Here is an 18,187-nt window from a genome sequence, read left to right as displayed (position 1 = left end):
TAGCTGAGCCTATGGAAAAACAGCATGGAACTGTACTGTGTCTCCAGGATGGGATTCTGAAGTAGGGAAAAAAGGACAGAAGGGAAACATTGTGGACATATGAATAAAGTATAAACTGAATAATGAATCGATATTAATGCATGAATCGTGACAAAGGTAGCATATTATTGTAAGGTGAGAACAGTAGGAGAAACTGGGCATGGGGTATACCAGAACTCTCTGTACTATATTTGTAATAATTCTGTGAATCTAAAATTGTTCTAAAATTTAAAAGTTTATTTTAAAATGTTTCTTAAGAGCACCTTAAACAGTAGACATTCAATTATATTACTTTATTTTCTCTCTGTCTCCAGACACACACAGACAAACACACTAAATACTAATCACCCTTTTCTGAACACAATCTCTGTGGCAGAGGCTTTAGATAAATCCTTGCAATAATCCTGCCGAGTAGTTGGGGTTATCCCCATTTTATCAGTGAAGTTCCTAGAAGTTAAACAATTTACCCAGGGTCATAGCTCTTGAATCCGGGTCTGTCTGCTACCAACGCCCATGCCTATTTCTCTAGGAAACAGAGTGCGTGTGTGTGTGTGTGTGTGTGTATTGATATGTTGTCTCAGTCAGCATCCAACTAGAGACCCAGGAAACACTAAGTATTTAACTCAGAGTGAATTAAATGCCACCAACGCCCATGCCTATTTTGCTAGGAAACTGTGTGTGTGTGTGTGTGTGTGTGTGTGTGTGTGTTGATACATTGTGTCTCAGTCAGGATCCAACTAGGGACCCAGGAAACACTAAGTATTTGACTCAGAGTGAATTAAATGCCACCAACGCCCATGCCTATTTTGCTAGGAAACTGTGTGTGTGTGTGTGTGTGTGTGTGTGTGTGTGTGTGTGTGTGTTGATACATTGTGTCTCAGTCAGGATCCAACTAGGGACCCAGGAAACACTAAGTATTTGACTCAGAGTGAATTAAATGCAGGGAACTGATGAAGCGAGGATGAAAGAGCAGAAAAGCCAGAGAGGGGACTGGACGGCGATCTGGAGATGAACCCAGCCTCCAGGCTGCTCCTCCCACGGGGCTGGAGGCTTCAGAGAAGCCCAGACAGAAAGGTCACCAGAAGCTGGAACTCTGGAACCCACAGCCAGGGGAAGACACAGCCGCCAGAGACGCTGCCCAAAGAGAGGGACTTTGACTGTCCCTTCTCCCCCTCCACCACCCTGTAATCTCTAAACCGTGTTGTCACTGGCTGAACACAGAAGTCAGTTGGGCCCTGGGAACCACAGGATTGGCCTCACCGTGATACCAAGCACACGGGGACACTAACAGTGACCGAGCACAGACAGGCCCCGGGGTTGGAAGCCCAGACACATATCCATGTCCTTACCTCCCACTTGGCGCAAGCGCCTCTACTCTCTTCTTCCAAAGACAGCTTCACACTCTCAGTTACATTATTTTTCAGTTCTTCAACAGCCTTCAGATACTTGGCCAGACTTTTAGAATTAAGAATTATTAGTGCTTCCTAGAAAAGAGAATGCAAATGAGAACATGAAAGCCTCATTCTACTGCCAAGTCCTCAAAGCTCATTTTGGTATGTCTTTAACAGGCACAATTAGGAAAAGACTTTTTTTTTTTTAAAGATTTTATTTATTTATTTGACAGAAAGAGATCACAAGTAGGCAGAGAGGCAGGCAGAGAGAGAGATGGGGAAGCAGGCTCCCTGTTGAACAGAGAGCCCGATGTGGCGCTCGATCCCAGGACCCTGAGATCATGACCTGAGCCAAAAGCAGAGGCTTTAACCCACTGAGCCACCCAGGCGCCCCACAGGAAAAGACTTTTTGAAGACAATAAAGATTTAGGGGAGACTTTTTGTAAAGTAAGGTTGACATGCCTTTTGCATCTCTTGAATTATTTTGAAAAGAATTGCAAGAATTTATTATTCAAATGTAGTCAGACATTTGAGACCCACATAAAGACTTCCTTAGGATATTCAGGATGACTTCTGTTACCCTCTGATAAATAATTAAGAGGATTATTGTGCAGGGTAATGAGCCACTGGCACTTTCCTCTAAGGTTCTTAAGCACTAGTGAGTGGAGGACCATACTTGCTTGACAATACCATATGAAGAACATGGTGGCTTGTATTAGAGATTTGTGTTGCAATAAGACACAATTTATAGCAGGGTTAACAGGCAAATATTTCGTCTTGTGCATAAGGCATTCTTATGCTGCCATTAGTCAACATTACCTTCTTGTCAACTTCAAAGTTTTGCCCAGGGCCAACCACACTGGCAGTCCTGCCCCAGAGAGGGAGGGGCCATAGACCGAGATGCCTCTGCTCCTTATCTCACGCTTACCTGCTCGCTGGGAGTAGTTACCTGGCAATTACCCGGCAGAAGCCTAGTTAATTAGCAAATGACAGAACAAAGAATAGTCTAGGGCTTGCGAAAGAGGCAGAAAACCTACAGGAGACAGAAGACAAAAGTAATTCTAGGGAATAAGGCAATTAAGCCAGGTGGGAATTCGCTCATGCCCTCATGGCATTTGTTATGGGCCTCCCGCAGAAAAGGTATGGTGCTGAGCCCCAAGGCCCTCCTCCACGGCCTCTGTGAGGCCTGCTAGATCTATGACCTAGGGAGACACTAACCCACGTGCTGGCAGGAGGCTCCTACTACTCAGGTGTCCCTGGAGATCCAGGGTCTCCGGGCAGGACCTGGCAGGGCAGGGGTCTTGCTTCTGTTTGAAAACAGATCTACTTTACTAAATGCCAGAGAAAAAAGGCTGGGGAGGAGGGGGAATCCCTGCCTCAGATTCCAAAAGGCAAACAATCAGAAAGAGGAAAACAGTGTCAGCCTAACATCTCTAACCCCCCTCTCTGGTAGAGAAGGGGCCTGCGGCCTCCATGTCTCCTCTGCCTTCTGTCTCTCCTGAGTGGACCCTATCAGCATCCTGACATATAGCCCACTGATTATTATGAGAAACACTGAGAACCACTGACTCTATAAGGTCAGTTTAGCACTCTCAGCAACCTAGGAATAGAAGCGGCAAAAGCCTACAGAGGGAACCAGTCAAAGGGGGTGACTAGCAACGTGTGCACAACACAGACCAGGCAGGGAGGGCTCTGAGGTCATGGGAAAAGCAGTGTGGAGATGGCTGATTAAGAGGGCCCTGTCTGGTTCACAACCCACAAAGCCACACAGGGACTGAGACCCAGAAAAGTGAAGGAGTGAATCAGGCTAAAAAGAGGCTCCTTCTCCCAAAAAAGTGTGGGGGTGCCCCCCCCCACACAGGTGACTAACGCATTTTAAACGTTCAGCAAGTGTATGAAATGTTGAATAAAGGAATGAGCTGAAGGATACCCATCACTCAACCTCTCCAAAGTGTCCAGGGGTAGAGCCTTGTCTTACTTTTACTTCCTATCCCCCCAAGCACCTGCCGTGTGTTAATGACCAGTGACTCTGAGGTTTGCACACATCTTCAGGCCCCTCTCAAGCCAGGAAAAAGCAACCTGAAACTGCCTCCAGCCAGAACAACATCATTGGATCTTGAACTACCGTCAGCATTAGGTCCGCATGGAACTTTTACCAATGCATTTTTTTAAAATATTTTATTTATTTGACAGAGAGAAATCACAACTAGGCAGAGAGGCAGAGAGGCAGGCAGAGAGAGAGGAGAAAGCAGGCTCCCCGCGGAGCAGAGAGCCCGATGCGGGGCTCGATCCCAGGACCCTGAGATCATGACCTGAGCCGAAGGCAGAGGCTTTAACCCACTGAGCTACCCAGGTGCCCCCCAATGCATTTTAATACTAAAAGTGCTATTTCACATTCAGAGAATTTTACCTATCCCAAGTGCCTTTACTGGCCTCATTTTCATTTAAAGTTTCACAACGAACTTGGTAGCTGGCATTATTATACCTGTTTCACTGATGGGAAAAGCAAGAGAAATTAAATCCATGCTCACTATCTTAGAATCAGCTGTGCTCTCAACACACTACCCCTGAGTCCACTCAGCAGGTCTATAATAAAATTTAAATTGAAAAAATCGTTCATGTTGATGTCTATTTTTTTTTTTTTTATTTGAGAGAGAGAGAGATCACAAGTAGGCAGAGAGGCAGGCAGAGAGAGAGAGGGGGAAGCAGGCTCCCTGCGGAGCAGAGAGTCCAATGTGGGGCTCGATCCCAGGACCCTGAGATCATGACCCAAGCTGAAGGCAGAGGCTCAAGCCACTGAACCACCCAGGCACCCCTTGATGTCTATTTTTAATACTTTCCGGGAACAGCGTATAAAACTGGGAAGCTTTGTCAAGTTACCATGACTTTGTAACTACAGCGATGAAAATACCTCGATTTCAAATGAGACAGGTAGCCAATAATAAAGAGTCTGCATTTGATGGCAGAGAAGTCCCACCTTGTATTTTGAAATTAGTCCGCTCTGGCTTTCTCGTTGTCCAAGTAATTGCTCAGCCCTTGTCATGCAGGAGTCAAGCTCCTTCTGTGACTCTTCCATCTTCAGCCTGACATCCAGGTTGAACTCGGCATCAGCTGAGTTTTTTAACGCGGCAACTAATTTTACCATACTGATCTGCAGAGACAAAAAAAAATTCTCAACACCTGACCCAGCTGTTAGTAAGTCATAAATTAATAAATACATTCTTTGAGTAGTAACTCTTAAATTCCCACTAGATGTAAAAATATCCTATTTCTTATATTGGTATTTTCTAATATGTTCTGAATTATTTAAAATACATATATAAAATGCAAAAGTAATATTTTATAAAACACTGCCAACGTTCAGGGCAATCCCTCCCCCTCTCTTCCCCATCCTCCCACTGACCACTCACTTTTAAAGACAAATTCATTAACTACGAAATTAATTAAAGAGAGACCTGAACTTTCTCTTTGGCTTCTTGAATCTTTGTCTGAAGCCCAACTGTGAGAACATGTTGAAGGGACTCCTGGCTTGAAATATTTTGTACATCCATTTGTAAGATATCTTCAGTTCTAGACACAAGCTCCTCATACATAGAGCCTTTGGCAATAAGGTGCTATTAAAACAAAGTGAGATCACAATAAAAATTCTGATTAAATTTTAAACATTAGCCTTAATCTCATCACAAAATCATAAAAATTAGATAAATCCCAAATGAGATAAATCTGTACCCTAGAAATGTTGTTTTAAAAATTCATTTTGAAACTTTGTATCAGGACAGACTCTGAGAAACAAGGCTTTTATAGATTATTCTTTATACAGTAAGCATGTCAATAAACTAAAGCCTAGAAGTAATGCAATGCCAATTGACAGAAAATAAGTTGAACAAATAGTAATAAACTTTAAAATGAAGTTGTTCTAAGTCAAATCAGTTGGAAGGAAATACAATAACCGTTACTGGAGAAAATGACTACTAGAAAATAAATCTTTTTAAAAACTATGCTTTCTACCACATACTAAAAATAAATTTCAGATGGATCAGAAAGTTACATATAAAATAGGAAACTATGAAACAGAAGAAATTATCCATGAAAACTAACATACTCTCTCTAGGTATGAAGCAACTTTTGGGGGGTAAGAGTAGAAACATAAACACAAAGATTTTCTATGTAAAATAAACAACCTAAAAGTCCACGAATTGGTAAAAATATATGCCACACAAATGAAAATGTGTCATGACTCAAAGAGCTTATAAATTCAATAAGAGAAGTACCAAGATCCTCCCTGCAAATTCAGAAAACATGTAAACAGATAATTTACAGAAAGATATGGTTGAATAATACATAACAGATAGTTCAACCTTACATGTAATAGAATAAGTACAAATTAAAATAATAACAAGGTACTTTTCAATGATCAAATCAGAAAAAAAAATTAATCACGACTCAAGGATGGTATGAGTATGATAATATAGAAATCACACTTTGATATCAATTAGATAAATGCTGATTTTATTTATCTTAGAGCAGTGGGATCATGGTAATTTTTATTTCCTTTATTCTTTTGTGCAATATTTAAATGTTCTACACTGAATGTACTACATTCATTTATCATTTTAATGTTTTTCTCCTTTTCATTATTTTTTTTTATTTTTTTTATTTTTTTTAAAGATTTTATTTATTTATTTGACAGAGAGAGAGATCACAAGTAGGCAGAGAGGCAGGCAGAGAGAGAGGAGGAAGCAGGCTCCCTGCGGAGCAGAGAGCCCGATGCGGGGCTTGATCCCAGGACCCTGAGATCATGACCTGAGCCGAAGGCAGCGGCTTAATCCACTGAGCCACCCAGGCGCCCCATCTCTTTTTCATTATTAAAGTAACAAAAGCTCACATTACAAAACTCAGGAATGGAAAGGTACAGAATGTAAATGAAAAGCTTCTCTTCTTCCCCATTCTTCCCTTTGTGGCCATTTAAGTCAATCATTCACACATTCATTTTAAAAATACTTGGTTTGCATCTACTAGGCAACAGGAAATGCTAAGAGTGAGACATAATACAGAACCAACACAGAATTAGTTCTCTGTTTATCTTTACACACATTTTTTTCTATGGATGTAAAAGCATGAAGTATAAAATGCAATTGTTTTATCCTCAATGTCACTCATTATCAGGGAAATACAAATCAAAACTATGATGAAATACCATCTCACAACTGTCAGAATGGCTAAAATTAACACAGGAAACAAGAGGTGACGGCAAGGATGTGGAGAAAGGGGAACCCTCTTACGCTCTCGGTGGGAATGCAAACTGGCGCAGCCATCCTGGAAAAGAGCATGGAACTTCCTCAAAAAGCCAAAAGTAGGGGCGCCTGGGTGGCTCAGTGGTTTAAGCCTCTGCCTTCGGCTCAGGTCATGATCTCAGGGTCCTGGGATCGAGCCCCGCATCGGGCTCTCGGTTCAGTGAGGAGCCTGTTTCTCCCTCTCTCTCTGCCTGCCTCTCTGACTACTTGTGACTTCTCTCTCTCTGTCAAATAAATAAAATATAAAAAAAAAAAAAAAAAAAAAAAAAAGCCAAAAGTAGAACTACCCTGCAATCCAGCAATTGCACTATTAGGTATTTACCCAAAGGATACAAAAATATACATCCGAAGGGGTACATGCACCCCAATGTTTATAGCAGCATTATCAACAATAGTCGAACTATGGAAAGAATCCAAATGTCCACTGACCGACAAATGGATAAAGATGTTGTATTTATAAAATGGAATTACTCATCCATCAAGAAGAATGAAATCTTGCCATTTGCAACAACATGGATGAAGCTACAGTGTAGTAGGCTATGCAGAATAAGTCAATCAGAGAAAGACCAATACCACATGGTTTCATTCATATGTGGAATTTAACACAGATGAACATTTGGGAGGGTGTAAAAAGACAGAAGGGGGTAACAAATTGTAAGAGACTCTTTTTCTTTTTTAAGTTTTTTTTAAAGATTTTATTTATTTATTTGATAGATCGCAAGTAGCCAGAGAGACAGGCAGAGAGAGAGGGAAGCAGGCTCCCAGGATCCTGAGACCATGACCTGAGCCGAAGGCAGAGGCTTAACCCACTGAGCCACCTAGGCACCCCAAGAGACTCTTAACTACCAGATGGGTATTAAGGAGGGCACTTGTGACACTGAGCACTGGGTGTTACATGTAAATGATGAACTGCTGAACTCTATTTCTGAAATACTGAACTGTATGTCAACTAACTACAATTTAAATTTTAAAAAAGCAACCATTTTAAAAAATCACATCACCTGTACTGCTCAGCAATTTGCATTCTTTCTTTTTTTCCCCCCTTAAGATTTATTTATTTATTTGACAGAGAAACAGCAAGAGAGGGAACACAAGCTGGGGGAGTGGGAGGAGAAGCAGACTCCCCGCTGAGCAGGGAGGCTGATGTGGGGTTCAATCCCAGGACCGCAGGATCATAAACGGAGCCTAAGGCAGATGCTTAATGACTGAACCACCCAGGAGCCCCAGCAATTTGCTTTTTTTTTTTTTTTAATTTTATTTATTTGACACAGAGAGACAAAGCGAGCAAGGGAACACAAGCAGGGGGAGTGGAAGAGAGTGAAGCAGACTTCCTGTCGAGCATGGAGCCCCATGCGGGGCCTGATCCCAGGGCCCTGGGATCATGACATGAGCTGAAGGCAGATGCTTAACAACTGAGCCACCCACGCGCCCCGCAATTTGCATTTCTTTATGCACCATATATCTTGCTCTAATAAAGATCTACTTAATTCCTTGTTAACATAAATATATTCCAGTATGTTTGTATTTTCATTGTTTATAGAAGGCTTTAAAATATTGAATTTTTCATTCCTCACTCATTTCTTTCACTAAATTAAATTCCAGTTATAGCAAATAAATATAAAAATAAAATAAAAATAAATAAAAGCACTGACAAATGTCACAGGTTAACTTTTTTTAATACTCACAAAGCAATAAAAAATACCATTCTGGGGCGTCTGAGTGGCTCAGTGGGTTAAGCCTCTGCCTTCAGCTCAGGTCATGATCTCAGGGTCCTGGGATCGAGCCCCGCATCGCCCTCTCTGCTCAGTGGGGAGCCTGCTTCCCCCTCTCTCTCTGCCTGCCTCTCTGCCTATTTGTGATCTCTGTCAAATAAATTAATAAAATCCTTTTTCAAAAACCCATTATTATAAACCATGAAAACACAAAATGCTATATGACACACCTTTCAGAAACACAGGTTTAAAAAAATAATTATATAAATATTCCTTTATTTCAGGAACTTTCCGTCTTATTGTAATTTATGACATGCTCCATAAGTTTTATAGCTGAGCGGGAACTCAGTAAAAACCTCAATTGTAACTTCTTTCCCAGGAGAACTGAATGATATTAAAACACACTCTTGCCTCATTGCTTTTCAATGAGTCAAACCGCCAGAGAATACAGACAGAGAGGTTTTAACAACATCCGTCACCCTCCCTGCATCAAGGAAGGAAGGGAAAGTGGCTTAATCAGTGGGTGAGCTTTCAAAGCACAGATCCTATAATCTCTTATATTCACAGTGCACTGACCTATCTGAAATATCCTCACTCATCTCCTCACTGCCCCTGGAAACAAGAGAATATGTTAATCTCCATTCTGTAGCTGGGAAAATTAGTTCAAGAATTGAGAGTCATAAGGTAGTATTGGTGGTCTCCTAACCTATTCTCGGTCTTCAAGCAAAATCACAGCAAATGATCCAGGGATGACAATCCATGCAATTATTAAAACTCTGAACAAAGAAAACTCAAACAGTTCTATTACTATTTACTTTTTTTTTAAAAGATTTTATTTATTTAGAAATAGAGAGAATGAGCGGGGGTGGGGGCAGGGAGAGAGGGAGAAAGAATCTCAAGCAGAATCTCCACTGAGCACAGAGCCCAAGAAAAGGCTCCATCCCACGACCCTAAGATCATGACCTGAGCTGAAATCAAGAGTCAGACACTCAACTGAGTCACCCAGGGACCTCCTATTACTACTTACTTTAAAACTGCATTTATCTTTTTTTTTTTAAGATTTTATTTATTCATTTGAGACAGAGAGATACAGAGAAAGAGAGCATGAGCAGGGGGAGAGGCAGAGGGAGAAGGAGAATCAGACTTCCCACTGAGCCAGGAGCCTGATGCAGGGCTCCATCACAGGACCCTGGGATCATGACCTGAGCTGAAGGCAGCCACTTAACCATCTGAGCCACCCAGGCGCCTCAAAACCTTGTATTTATCTTAATACTTAAGTCCACAACCATGAAATCTATCCTTTTAATACTTTTACACTGATACCTGCAAACGTTCTTCCACTGAGGTATCGACACCCTCTTGACGTCTCAGAAGCTCCAAAAGAGATTCGGTTTCTGCCTCCCAGATTTCCACTTGTCCAATGAGTTTTTCAACCTCTTCAGCCACTTGAAATTGCCCGGTGAATTCATTTTCTTTTTCACGTTCTTCCCCGGCCTACAATAGTCACAATTACTGCTAAGAACAACATTTATATTATAAAAGAATTTTCAGTTAAGAAAAGAAAGTTATGTCTTTTTTCCCTGAAGACAGCTAATTCAACCTATTTTAGTAACTTAAAACCTAGTTTTTGGACAATGATAATAGCACTTTATGATCGTATTAATCACTTTAAAAAGTAAAAATTTTGTTCACATATATTTCCTTTTTTTAAAAGATTTTATTGATTTGAGAGAGAGAGAGAGCACAAGCATGGAGAGGGGCAGAGGGAGAAGCAGATGCCCCACTGAGCAGGGAGTCCACATGGGGCTCAAACCCAAGACCCTGGGATCATGAACTGAGCTGAAGGCAGATGCTTCACCAACTGAGCCACCCAGGTGCTCCATGTACACATATATTTTCTTAATGAGACTATCATTCCTATCATTTATTTACTATCATCTCCACTTTACAGATAAAAAGATTAAAGGTTAGGAAATTAGGGTAATGACTCTATAGAAATTTCTAAAACTCATATACAGTTTAACTAAACACAACTCTGCGCAACAGTAGCTGTGAAACATCACCAAGAAGAGACTCGGAACCCAGCTTCAACACAATGAAGCCTTGTCCCATTAATCATCTCTCAGTAGCCTGTAGGCTGTTATGCTGCAGCTTTATGCCTTACATGATAGATCCATTCGTACAGTTGTTGTTAATCGACCGTATCTTAAATGTTTTAGGAGAAAATAGTATTCCACATTTTTTTAAGATTTTATTTATTTGACAGACAGAGATCACAAGTAGGCAGAGAGAGAGAGAGAGAGAGAGAGGAAGGGAAGCAGGCTCCCCACTGAGCAGAGAGCCCGATGCAGGTATCGATCCCAGGACCCTGAGATCATGACCTGAACGGAAAGCAGAGGCTTTAACCCACTGAGCCACCCAGGCGCCCCAGTATTCCACATTTTTATATTCTAAAAGCATACTGCACAATTTCAGGTCTTTCAAGACTTTTTCTCATCAGGTCTCCTTATGGTGGGAAACACAGGCACTCCACCATGACCACTGGCCAAAGCCGTGAAAACTTACTCAAGTGAAGTTGGATCCATTATTATTTGGAAGGGGGCACATTTCGCAAATCCCAGGTATTATATCTTACATGTGTATAATTATTTCTTTGTTCCTTTTCCGTAGTCTTGTCTATAATCTAAATCATTCTCCAAATTATCCAACAAAACAAGAAATAAAGATTATATTGTCACCCATTGTACAGAAAGGAAGCAAGACACAGGCCAGGGGCTAGACCAAAGCTGGACAGTCCCTGAGCACAAGTCAGAAATCATCTGAAGAAAATATGAACTCTGTTTTCACAGCCCAGAAGTCATGGCGGCTTCTCCATGTCTGTGGAAGTCTTCAGCGAGTGAGAGACACAGACTTGGACACTAAAAGCTCCTTCATGAAGGGATCCACTTACACATTCTAGTGGGAAATGACCATACTTTAAATGTTATCCAATAATCACATTTACCACTGTTTCAACAATATGCTTTTATCAAAAGAAAAAGAGCCAAGTTGGGGCGCCTGGGTGGCTCTGTCGGTTAAGCATCCAACTCCTGATTTCAGTGAAGGTCTTGATCTCAGGGTCATGAGGTCAAGTCCTGCACTGGGCTCCATGCATGGAGCCTACTTAAAAAAATTTTTTTTAAATCACCAAGTTATTTCTATATACAAATGAAATATATAAAATATGACTATTTTACCTTTATGTTCTGATTATGATTTTCAGGAAGTTCTACTGACATATCTTTTGAAAAATCAACAGTTGGTTTTCCTTCTTTAGATAGCTGAGTATTTTCATAATTTTCAAAATCAGGCTGATCCTGTTTTTTTATAAGTGGAAGGTTCATCTCCTATAAGAAATGTCATGAAATTTAAAGCCCATATTTTTTATGTGAAGTTACATTATTACCAACAATAAATGGACATAATATATTCAATGTATTTCTGGGATTTATCACTCAATAACAGTGTTACAAAGAATGAGTATTTCCCAAAAATCACCTGTCTTGAATTACTAAGAAACAATAATTTAATCTTTTTTTTTTTTAGATTTTATTTATTTATTTGACAGAGAGACAGATCACAAGTAGGCAGAGAGGCAGACAGAGAGAGAGAGAGGAGGAAGCAGGCTCCCTGCTGAGCAGAGAGCCTGATGTGGGGCTCGATCCCAGGACCCTGGGATCATGACCTGAGCCAAAGGCAGAGGCTTTAATCCACGGAGCCACCCAGGCACCCCAATAATTTAATCATTTAAGTTTAAAAATGATTTATTAAAGGTCTGCTTTTATAAGGCACTATGCTAACTATAAAGCTATATAAAGCTTGGCGTATGTTCTCAAGAAGCTTGAAATCGGTAGGCAAAAATGCTTATGTTATTCTATTAATAGTAAATGAGTTTCAACTAGAAAGTGATATATTACCTGTCCACACATAAACCCGTACATAAATATTCACAGCAACATTATTAGTAATAGTCAAAAAGGTGGAAAGAAGCCAGTGTGCATGAACTGATCAAAGAGTAAGTAAAATGTTGGATATCCATACAATAGATTATTATATCCCATAAAAAGAAATGGAAGTACTGATACATGCTACAACACAGACAAACCTTGAAAGCATTATGCTAAGTGAAAAAAGGCAAGAAAAACAAGACCAGATATTATATGATCCCATCTGAGGGAAATATCCAGAATAGGCAAATCTACTGAGACATAAAGTGGATTAGTGGCTGCTGAGGAGGCTGGGAGAAGGTGGGAAGTGACTACTACGGGGTATAGATCTTCTTTAGGAGGTGACAAGAATGTTCAAAAATTTGCGACGGTGATGGCCACACAACTCTGAATATACTCAACACCGCTGAGTTACACCCTTCAAATGAGTGACCTGTATGACATGGGAGTTATAGCTCAATGAAGCTGTTACCAAAAAACCAAAAACAAAACCAAAAAAACTTACAAGCTGAGTTTTGGTAATAAATTTTCTCCATCTTTTATTCAGCCTTCTCAGTTCTTTAGAAATAGATGATCCAACTACATCATTACTGACTTGAATCAGGAAATTTCCCACTTCGTTTAAAGTAGTATGTTCTACATTCCACTGGGATAGTGTCTCAAAGGGCACCTACACAACACAGAAGCAATACATTTTAATGACATTAACACTTGTTTTTCCATTATCCAGAAGGGATCTTTACTAAGGTTGATTCTAAGCAAAAATGAGTATGAGATCCATAGGGATTCTGAGCCTTCCCTTCCCTGTTGGACTAGCTCTTCATTCCTGATCACTAATTGGCAGACACCAGCTGTCTGTCATCACTTCTGGTCCTAAACTTTTAGGAAGCATCTGATGTTCTTTCTTTTTTCTTTCTTTCTTTTTTTAAGATTTTATTTATTTATTTATTTATTTATTTGAGAGAGAGCGAGCGCACAGAGGGACAGGGAGAGGGAGAAGCAGACTCCCTGCTGATCAGAGAGCCCGATGTGGGACTCGATCCTGGGATCCTTGGATCATGACCTGAGCCAAAAGCAGACGCTAAACCAACTGAAATACCCAGGCACCCCTGATATTCTATCTTTCTAAGTGATTAATGAACTTGGAGCAAAGGTCCTCAGGCATTTATCAGTTCATGGTGCTCTAAATGTCTCAGTAATTTTTTCATAGAGTCCCTAGGCCAGATTTATCTGACAAGTCTTATTTTCAAGTAGGCAGGTCCAAACCACTTAGTAGTTATTTGCCGCATGGTGTCCAACAGACTGATTGTACGTTTCCTTCAAAAGTTAACTTACCTTGAAAGTCCTCTCTGGCAACTCAGGACACCTCAGCACAGAGTTTGGGAACTGCAAGGCTTAATGTGTTATTCTTCTCAGTTATGTGAATTTTCATAAAAGATCTTTAATGGATGGAGGTAGAGAGTATAATGCTAAGCAAAGTCAGTCAGTCAGAGAAAGACAAATACCACATGATTACACTCATATGTGGAATTTAAGAAACAAATGAGCTAAGGACAAAGAGAGAGAGAGAGAGAGAGGTGGGGGGAACCAAGAAACAGACTCTTAACTATAGAGAACAAACTGATGGCTACTAGAGGGAATGTAATTGGGGGGATGGGAGAAATAGGTGAGGAAGATTAAGGAGTGAATTTGTCCTTATGAGCACTGGGGGCCGCGCAAGTACTGAATCACTATATTATACATTACACAGTATGTTAACCGACTAAAATTTAAATAAAAACTTTTAAAAAATTCTTTAAACACGTGAGTGTTGAAAGTCAAAGATTTGGATTTGTAGTATCACTACAGGGGACAGGGAGAATGACTCACTAACCCTCAAATATTCGTCCTGCGTTCCTACATGTATCACAAATTTTACTTTCATATAAACAGTCCATTTTCAGCTGAGTAACTTTAGTTTCTATTTGGAAAATGTTTAACCTGTCTATATCTATTTACAACAGGGAAAAACAAATGAAAGAAAGAAAAACTACCTCAGAGAATAATCATAAAACAGATTACATGACCAGCAAATGAAAAGAATAATGAATGACACTGAAATTTCTTCCATGCCTCTCCACGTAAGTCTAAGGTATTTTCATTTTCTTCCTCTAGAAACTCAGAGATTTTAGCGGCCAAATGGAAAAAGAAAACTTTTTAAAATATCAACTTTAGTTAAATGTATCTATAAGCTATCAAATACTCCAAGTCTTCTATTTTCTTTCCAAAGAACTTAGCAATATATCTTTCAAAAACTACACACGTGTGTGTGTGTTTAATACCTATAATGAGGAGAAAACTTCCTTTTGGCAATTATATTAGAAAGAAACTAAACTCTTTCCAATACCTTAAAGAATTTTTCCAAGAGTTATGTTTACTTTCCCTGGCCTCTCATTTTTGGATTGAAAATGAGGATCTCCAAAGAAAATGAAAAAAAAAAAAAAAAAGAAAGAAAGAAAGTAAAACTGAGGAGCTACCATTAGACTGAAAATACCTCTTTAATCTGTTCCTTCTTTGTCTCCTCAAAACAAGCCTTGAGTAAGCGAAGTTTTTCCATATAAGTAGCCCAACATGTCAGAACTTTTTGTAGAGTGGATTTCACATTATATATATATTTTTTATATGTACAAACATTATATTCCACCATGGTATATTCTTTAGCAATATCCTGATATTCTCCAGCTATAATGTTAACAAAACAAGAAAGTAATCTCAGAAAAGTTTATTATTAATAAAAATCATACTCTTAAGAAAAATACTTGTATATTAATTGACAGTGTTGAAATAAATAAATACTCGATAATATTAAAAGTGAATGCAAGGGTTTTCCAAAAAATATATATATATATATGTAAAACCAATCCCTAAAACAGGAAGGTATAAAGTAAGCAAAACAGGTAAAATGCTATTTTTAAGTGATGATCATTCCATCAAAAAGTAACTGCACAGCTTTACCTAAATTCTTATGGATTTCTTCACATTTCTGAAAGGAAGTTTCAAGTTGAGCTAGGAATTCTTTTTCTTCAATAAATTTCTGGAAGGGAAAGGAAAAAAAATACATTGACAGTTTTTTTACTATTAAAAATGTGCCATGATACCCAGATAGAGACATAAGTATTGATGAAACATGTAGGCACCAAAATTTTTTTAAGGCCTAAATACTGTATATTTGGGTAGAAAAGAAGAGCAGGTGATGAGGAAAGACAGTTAAGACCTAAGAAATAGAAGGAGCATGAACACTACACAGGTATGAGGCCTGACAAAGTTTATCTTACTGTAGTGATACAGTTCTAGAGTGGTTTTCCTCCTGCAGGAAAAGACAAGTGAAGTATAGAATGTTCAAAACCTCCTGTTTCATGTATTTATTAATATTGCATAATTTATATCAGTTTCTCTTATTTTGTACATTTTATTAATAGTGAATAATTTTTATTAGACATATTAGAGTATGCTATAGCTACCGCTCATCACATAAAAACATTTGAGACACTGCCATTAGTCAAATTATGTGTCCTATGCAAGCAAACTCTGCTATGGAAAAATTCAGAGTTAACTGAAAACTCCTATTTATTGTGCACTTATTAGGTCCCAATGGTATGATTACTTAACTAGAAAAATGAAAAATCAAAGAAAGCAAAAGAAAGATATTCAAAACCTAGTCTAATTTAGAATGATGCCTCTTTATTCGGGAATGTATAGTGTTTAAATCATTCACTGTAAATAAATCTCTCTTCAACATGTTTTTCAATTTTTGCACTGCAACATACAATCTTGGATTTTTCTTTTTGGGCTCTCATTCCACAAAGAAGGGAACAGAAAGAACGTAAGTCCTAACTACAGAAATGACATTTCTAGGATGCTTTTAACTTACAGATGAACGTATATAATATTTAAATCATCGCAACATTTTTTCCCTATAAATTGCAAGAGCTAAACCCCCTCTCCAAGAAAAGCCTCAAGACAAAATATACTGTCTTTCCCACTCTTATAATTTGAAAGGCTAAGACAAAATGTTCTAAGAAAAAAATTAATTTTTGAATGAAACCATGAATCTGAGTGGGAAAAAAATATTAAACAATTGAAAGTTGGAACTGTTAACGGAAATAACATTGAAACATTTTCCAACTATTATGTTAATTAGCCTGGCTAACTGACCCTCCCCTGGTAAGGTAAATAATGCTGTTTTCTCTTTCTTCCTCCTCGCACTGTCTGTTATTTGACTACCTGTACTTCTGTTCTCCAGGCAATTTTAAACTAATGAAAGCTACCAAGAAAACTCATCTCAAAACCTGAAAAGGTGAAGGGAAACTGTGCCAAGGAAAAATGCAAACCCAGCTCCCAGACATGAAGAATACTCGTCTACGACACAAAGTAAAAAACTTACATGCCAGTCTTCCAGCAACAATTCCACAGATACTTTGTTCCCATATTTGATGTTCCAAACATCCAACTTTAATTTCACTTCATCTAGCAAACCAAGAACTGAGCACTTATAGTAATGAAATTCTAGACGTGGAATGAATTTTTTCCCCGAAATGTTGTTGATTCTGGAAAATATTGCAGGTTTTAGAGTTTAACTTAATATTATTCCCCAAATGCGAGATAATCTGTTTGGCATTTCTAAAAATATTGGGTCTTTGGCTTTTTATTTTAAACACATGGAACTCAGATGTATCCTCAAATCTTTTTTTTTTTTTTTTTTTTTTTAAAGTAAGCTCTACCACGCCCAATATGGAGCTTGAACTCAGGACCCTGAGATCAGGATTCACATGCTCTACCAACCAGGGCAGTCAGGTGCCCCAACTCTTCTTTTTAAAACAAACAAAGAGAAAAACCCAAAGTAAAACAAACATTGTGGCTAAGTAGAAAACAACTCCTCCCGAGATGAAAACATCTAAAAGAACATTTTCCTGAACAAACGATTCCCTTATTAAAAAAATCCTACAATAAAAGTTAATCTCCAAAATATTCTACTCAATTTTTAAACTTTTCTATAACTGAACGCAACTATAATTCCAACATTTACATATTCAAACAGCTTTCATTATTAAGGCTAACGCCCTCTCATTATCATTCTAGTAAGTTACTTATGAATGATGAGAAAAGAGGAGCGGAGGTGGACAACCATCAGTTCAATAATCTCTCTGTTTATCCTATTTTGGAGTTTACAGAGTGCTTTCAAATACCACCTCCCATTTCACCCAGTATCCCTGTGAGACATGAAGCGGGTGATTATGGTCTTCCTGTATTTACAAATGAGGCTATACCCTCAGAAAGACAGTAACGTCATCAAAACTCAGATATGGAGATCAGTTCCTGACTCCACATCCAGATCTTTGCCCATCACCATCATCCGCGCCCAGAACCTGAAGGTACTGTTCATCAAGATTTCAAGAATACTTGTCTTAAAGTATCGAAAAATGTGTCATTTTCTGGTCCCTGTGGCCTCGTGTTAGCCCTCAAATATGAATGGTCTCAACAGTGGTGAAGGGAGAGTGTTACAAACCGTCCTTTCATTTCCTCCAATTTCTTAGGTGGTACCGGTGGCAAATGTTGTTCATCTCCATTTTCGAATGCCAGAAGAGTATTGGAATGACAATCACATTTATCCATCAGACTCTGGAAAGAAATTCAGCATGACATGAACCAGACTTCTTGCCACATGGTGTAACTGGGGGTTTGTTCATCTCATTTGTTCTGGGCATGTCTTTTTCCCCCAAAAAATC

General features: G+C 39.0%; 1 protein-coding gene across 10 annotated transcripts in view; it reads right to left on the bottom strand.

Annotated features, from left to right (window-relative positions):
- Positions 1 to 18,187, bottom strand: part of SYNE2 (spectrin repeat containing nuclear envelope protein 2) — a 327,766-nt gene that overhangs the window by 202,272 nt on the left and 107,307 nt on the right. For all 10 annotated transcript variants that reach the window (XM_046009418.1, XM_046009420.1, XM_046009424.1 and 7 more), the window contains 10 exons: positions 17,968 to 18,080; positions 16,846 to 17,008; positions 15,417 to 15,495; positions 14,956 to 15,143; positions 12,928 to 13,092; positions 11,673 to 11,822; positions 9,760 to 9,930; positions 4,886 to 5,044; positions 4,408 to 4,581; positions 1,389 to 1,523 (listed from right to left, as the gene is read on the bottom strand). In XM_046009418.1, coding sequence (XP_045865374.1) covers positions 1,389 to 1,523; positions 4,408 to 4,581; positions 4,886 to 5,044; positions 9,760 to 9,930; positions 11,673 to 11,822; positions 12,928 to 13,092; positions 14,956 to 15,143; positions 15,417 to 15,495; positions 16,846 to 17,008; positions 17,968 to 18,080 — 1,497 coding nt within the window. The remainder of the gene's footprint in view (positions 1 to 1,388; positions 1,524 to 4,407; positions 4,582 to 4,885; positions 5,045 to 9,759; positions 9,931 to 11,672; positions 11,823 to 12,927; positions 13,093 to 14,955; positions 15,144 to 15,416; positions 15,496 to 16,845; positions 17,009 to 17,967; positions 18,081 to 18,187) is intronic.

Source organism: Meles meles, chromosome 6, assembly GCF_922984935.1.
Source record: "Meles meles chromosome 6, mMelMel3.1 paternal haplotype, whole genome shotgun sequence".
Classification (NCBI taxonomy): Eukaryota; Metazoa; Chordata; class Mammalia; order Carnivora; family Mustelidae; genus Meles; species Meles meles.
Note: the sequence above shows the minus strand (reverse complement) of the source record. Positions and strands in the feature narration are given on the sequence as shown.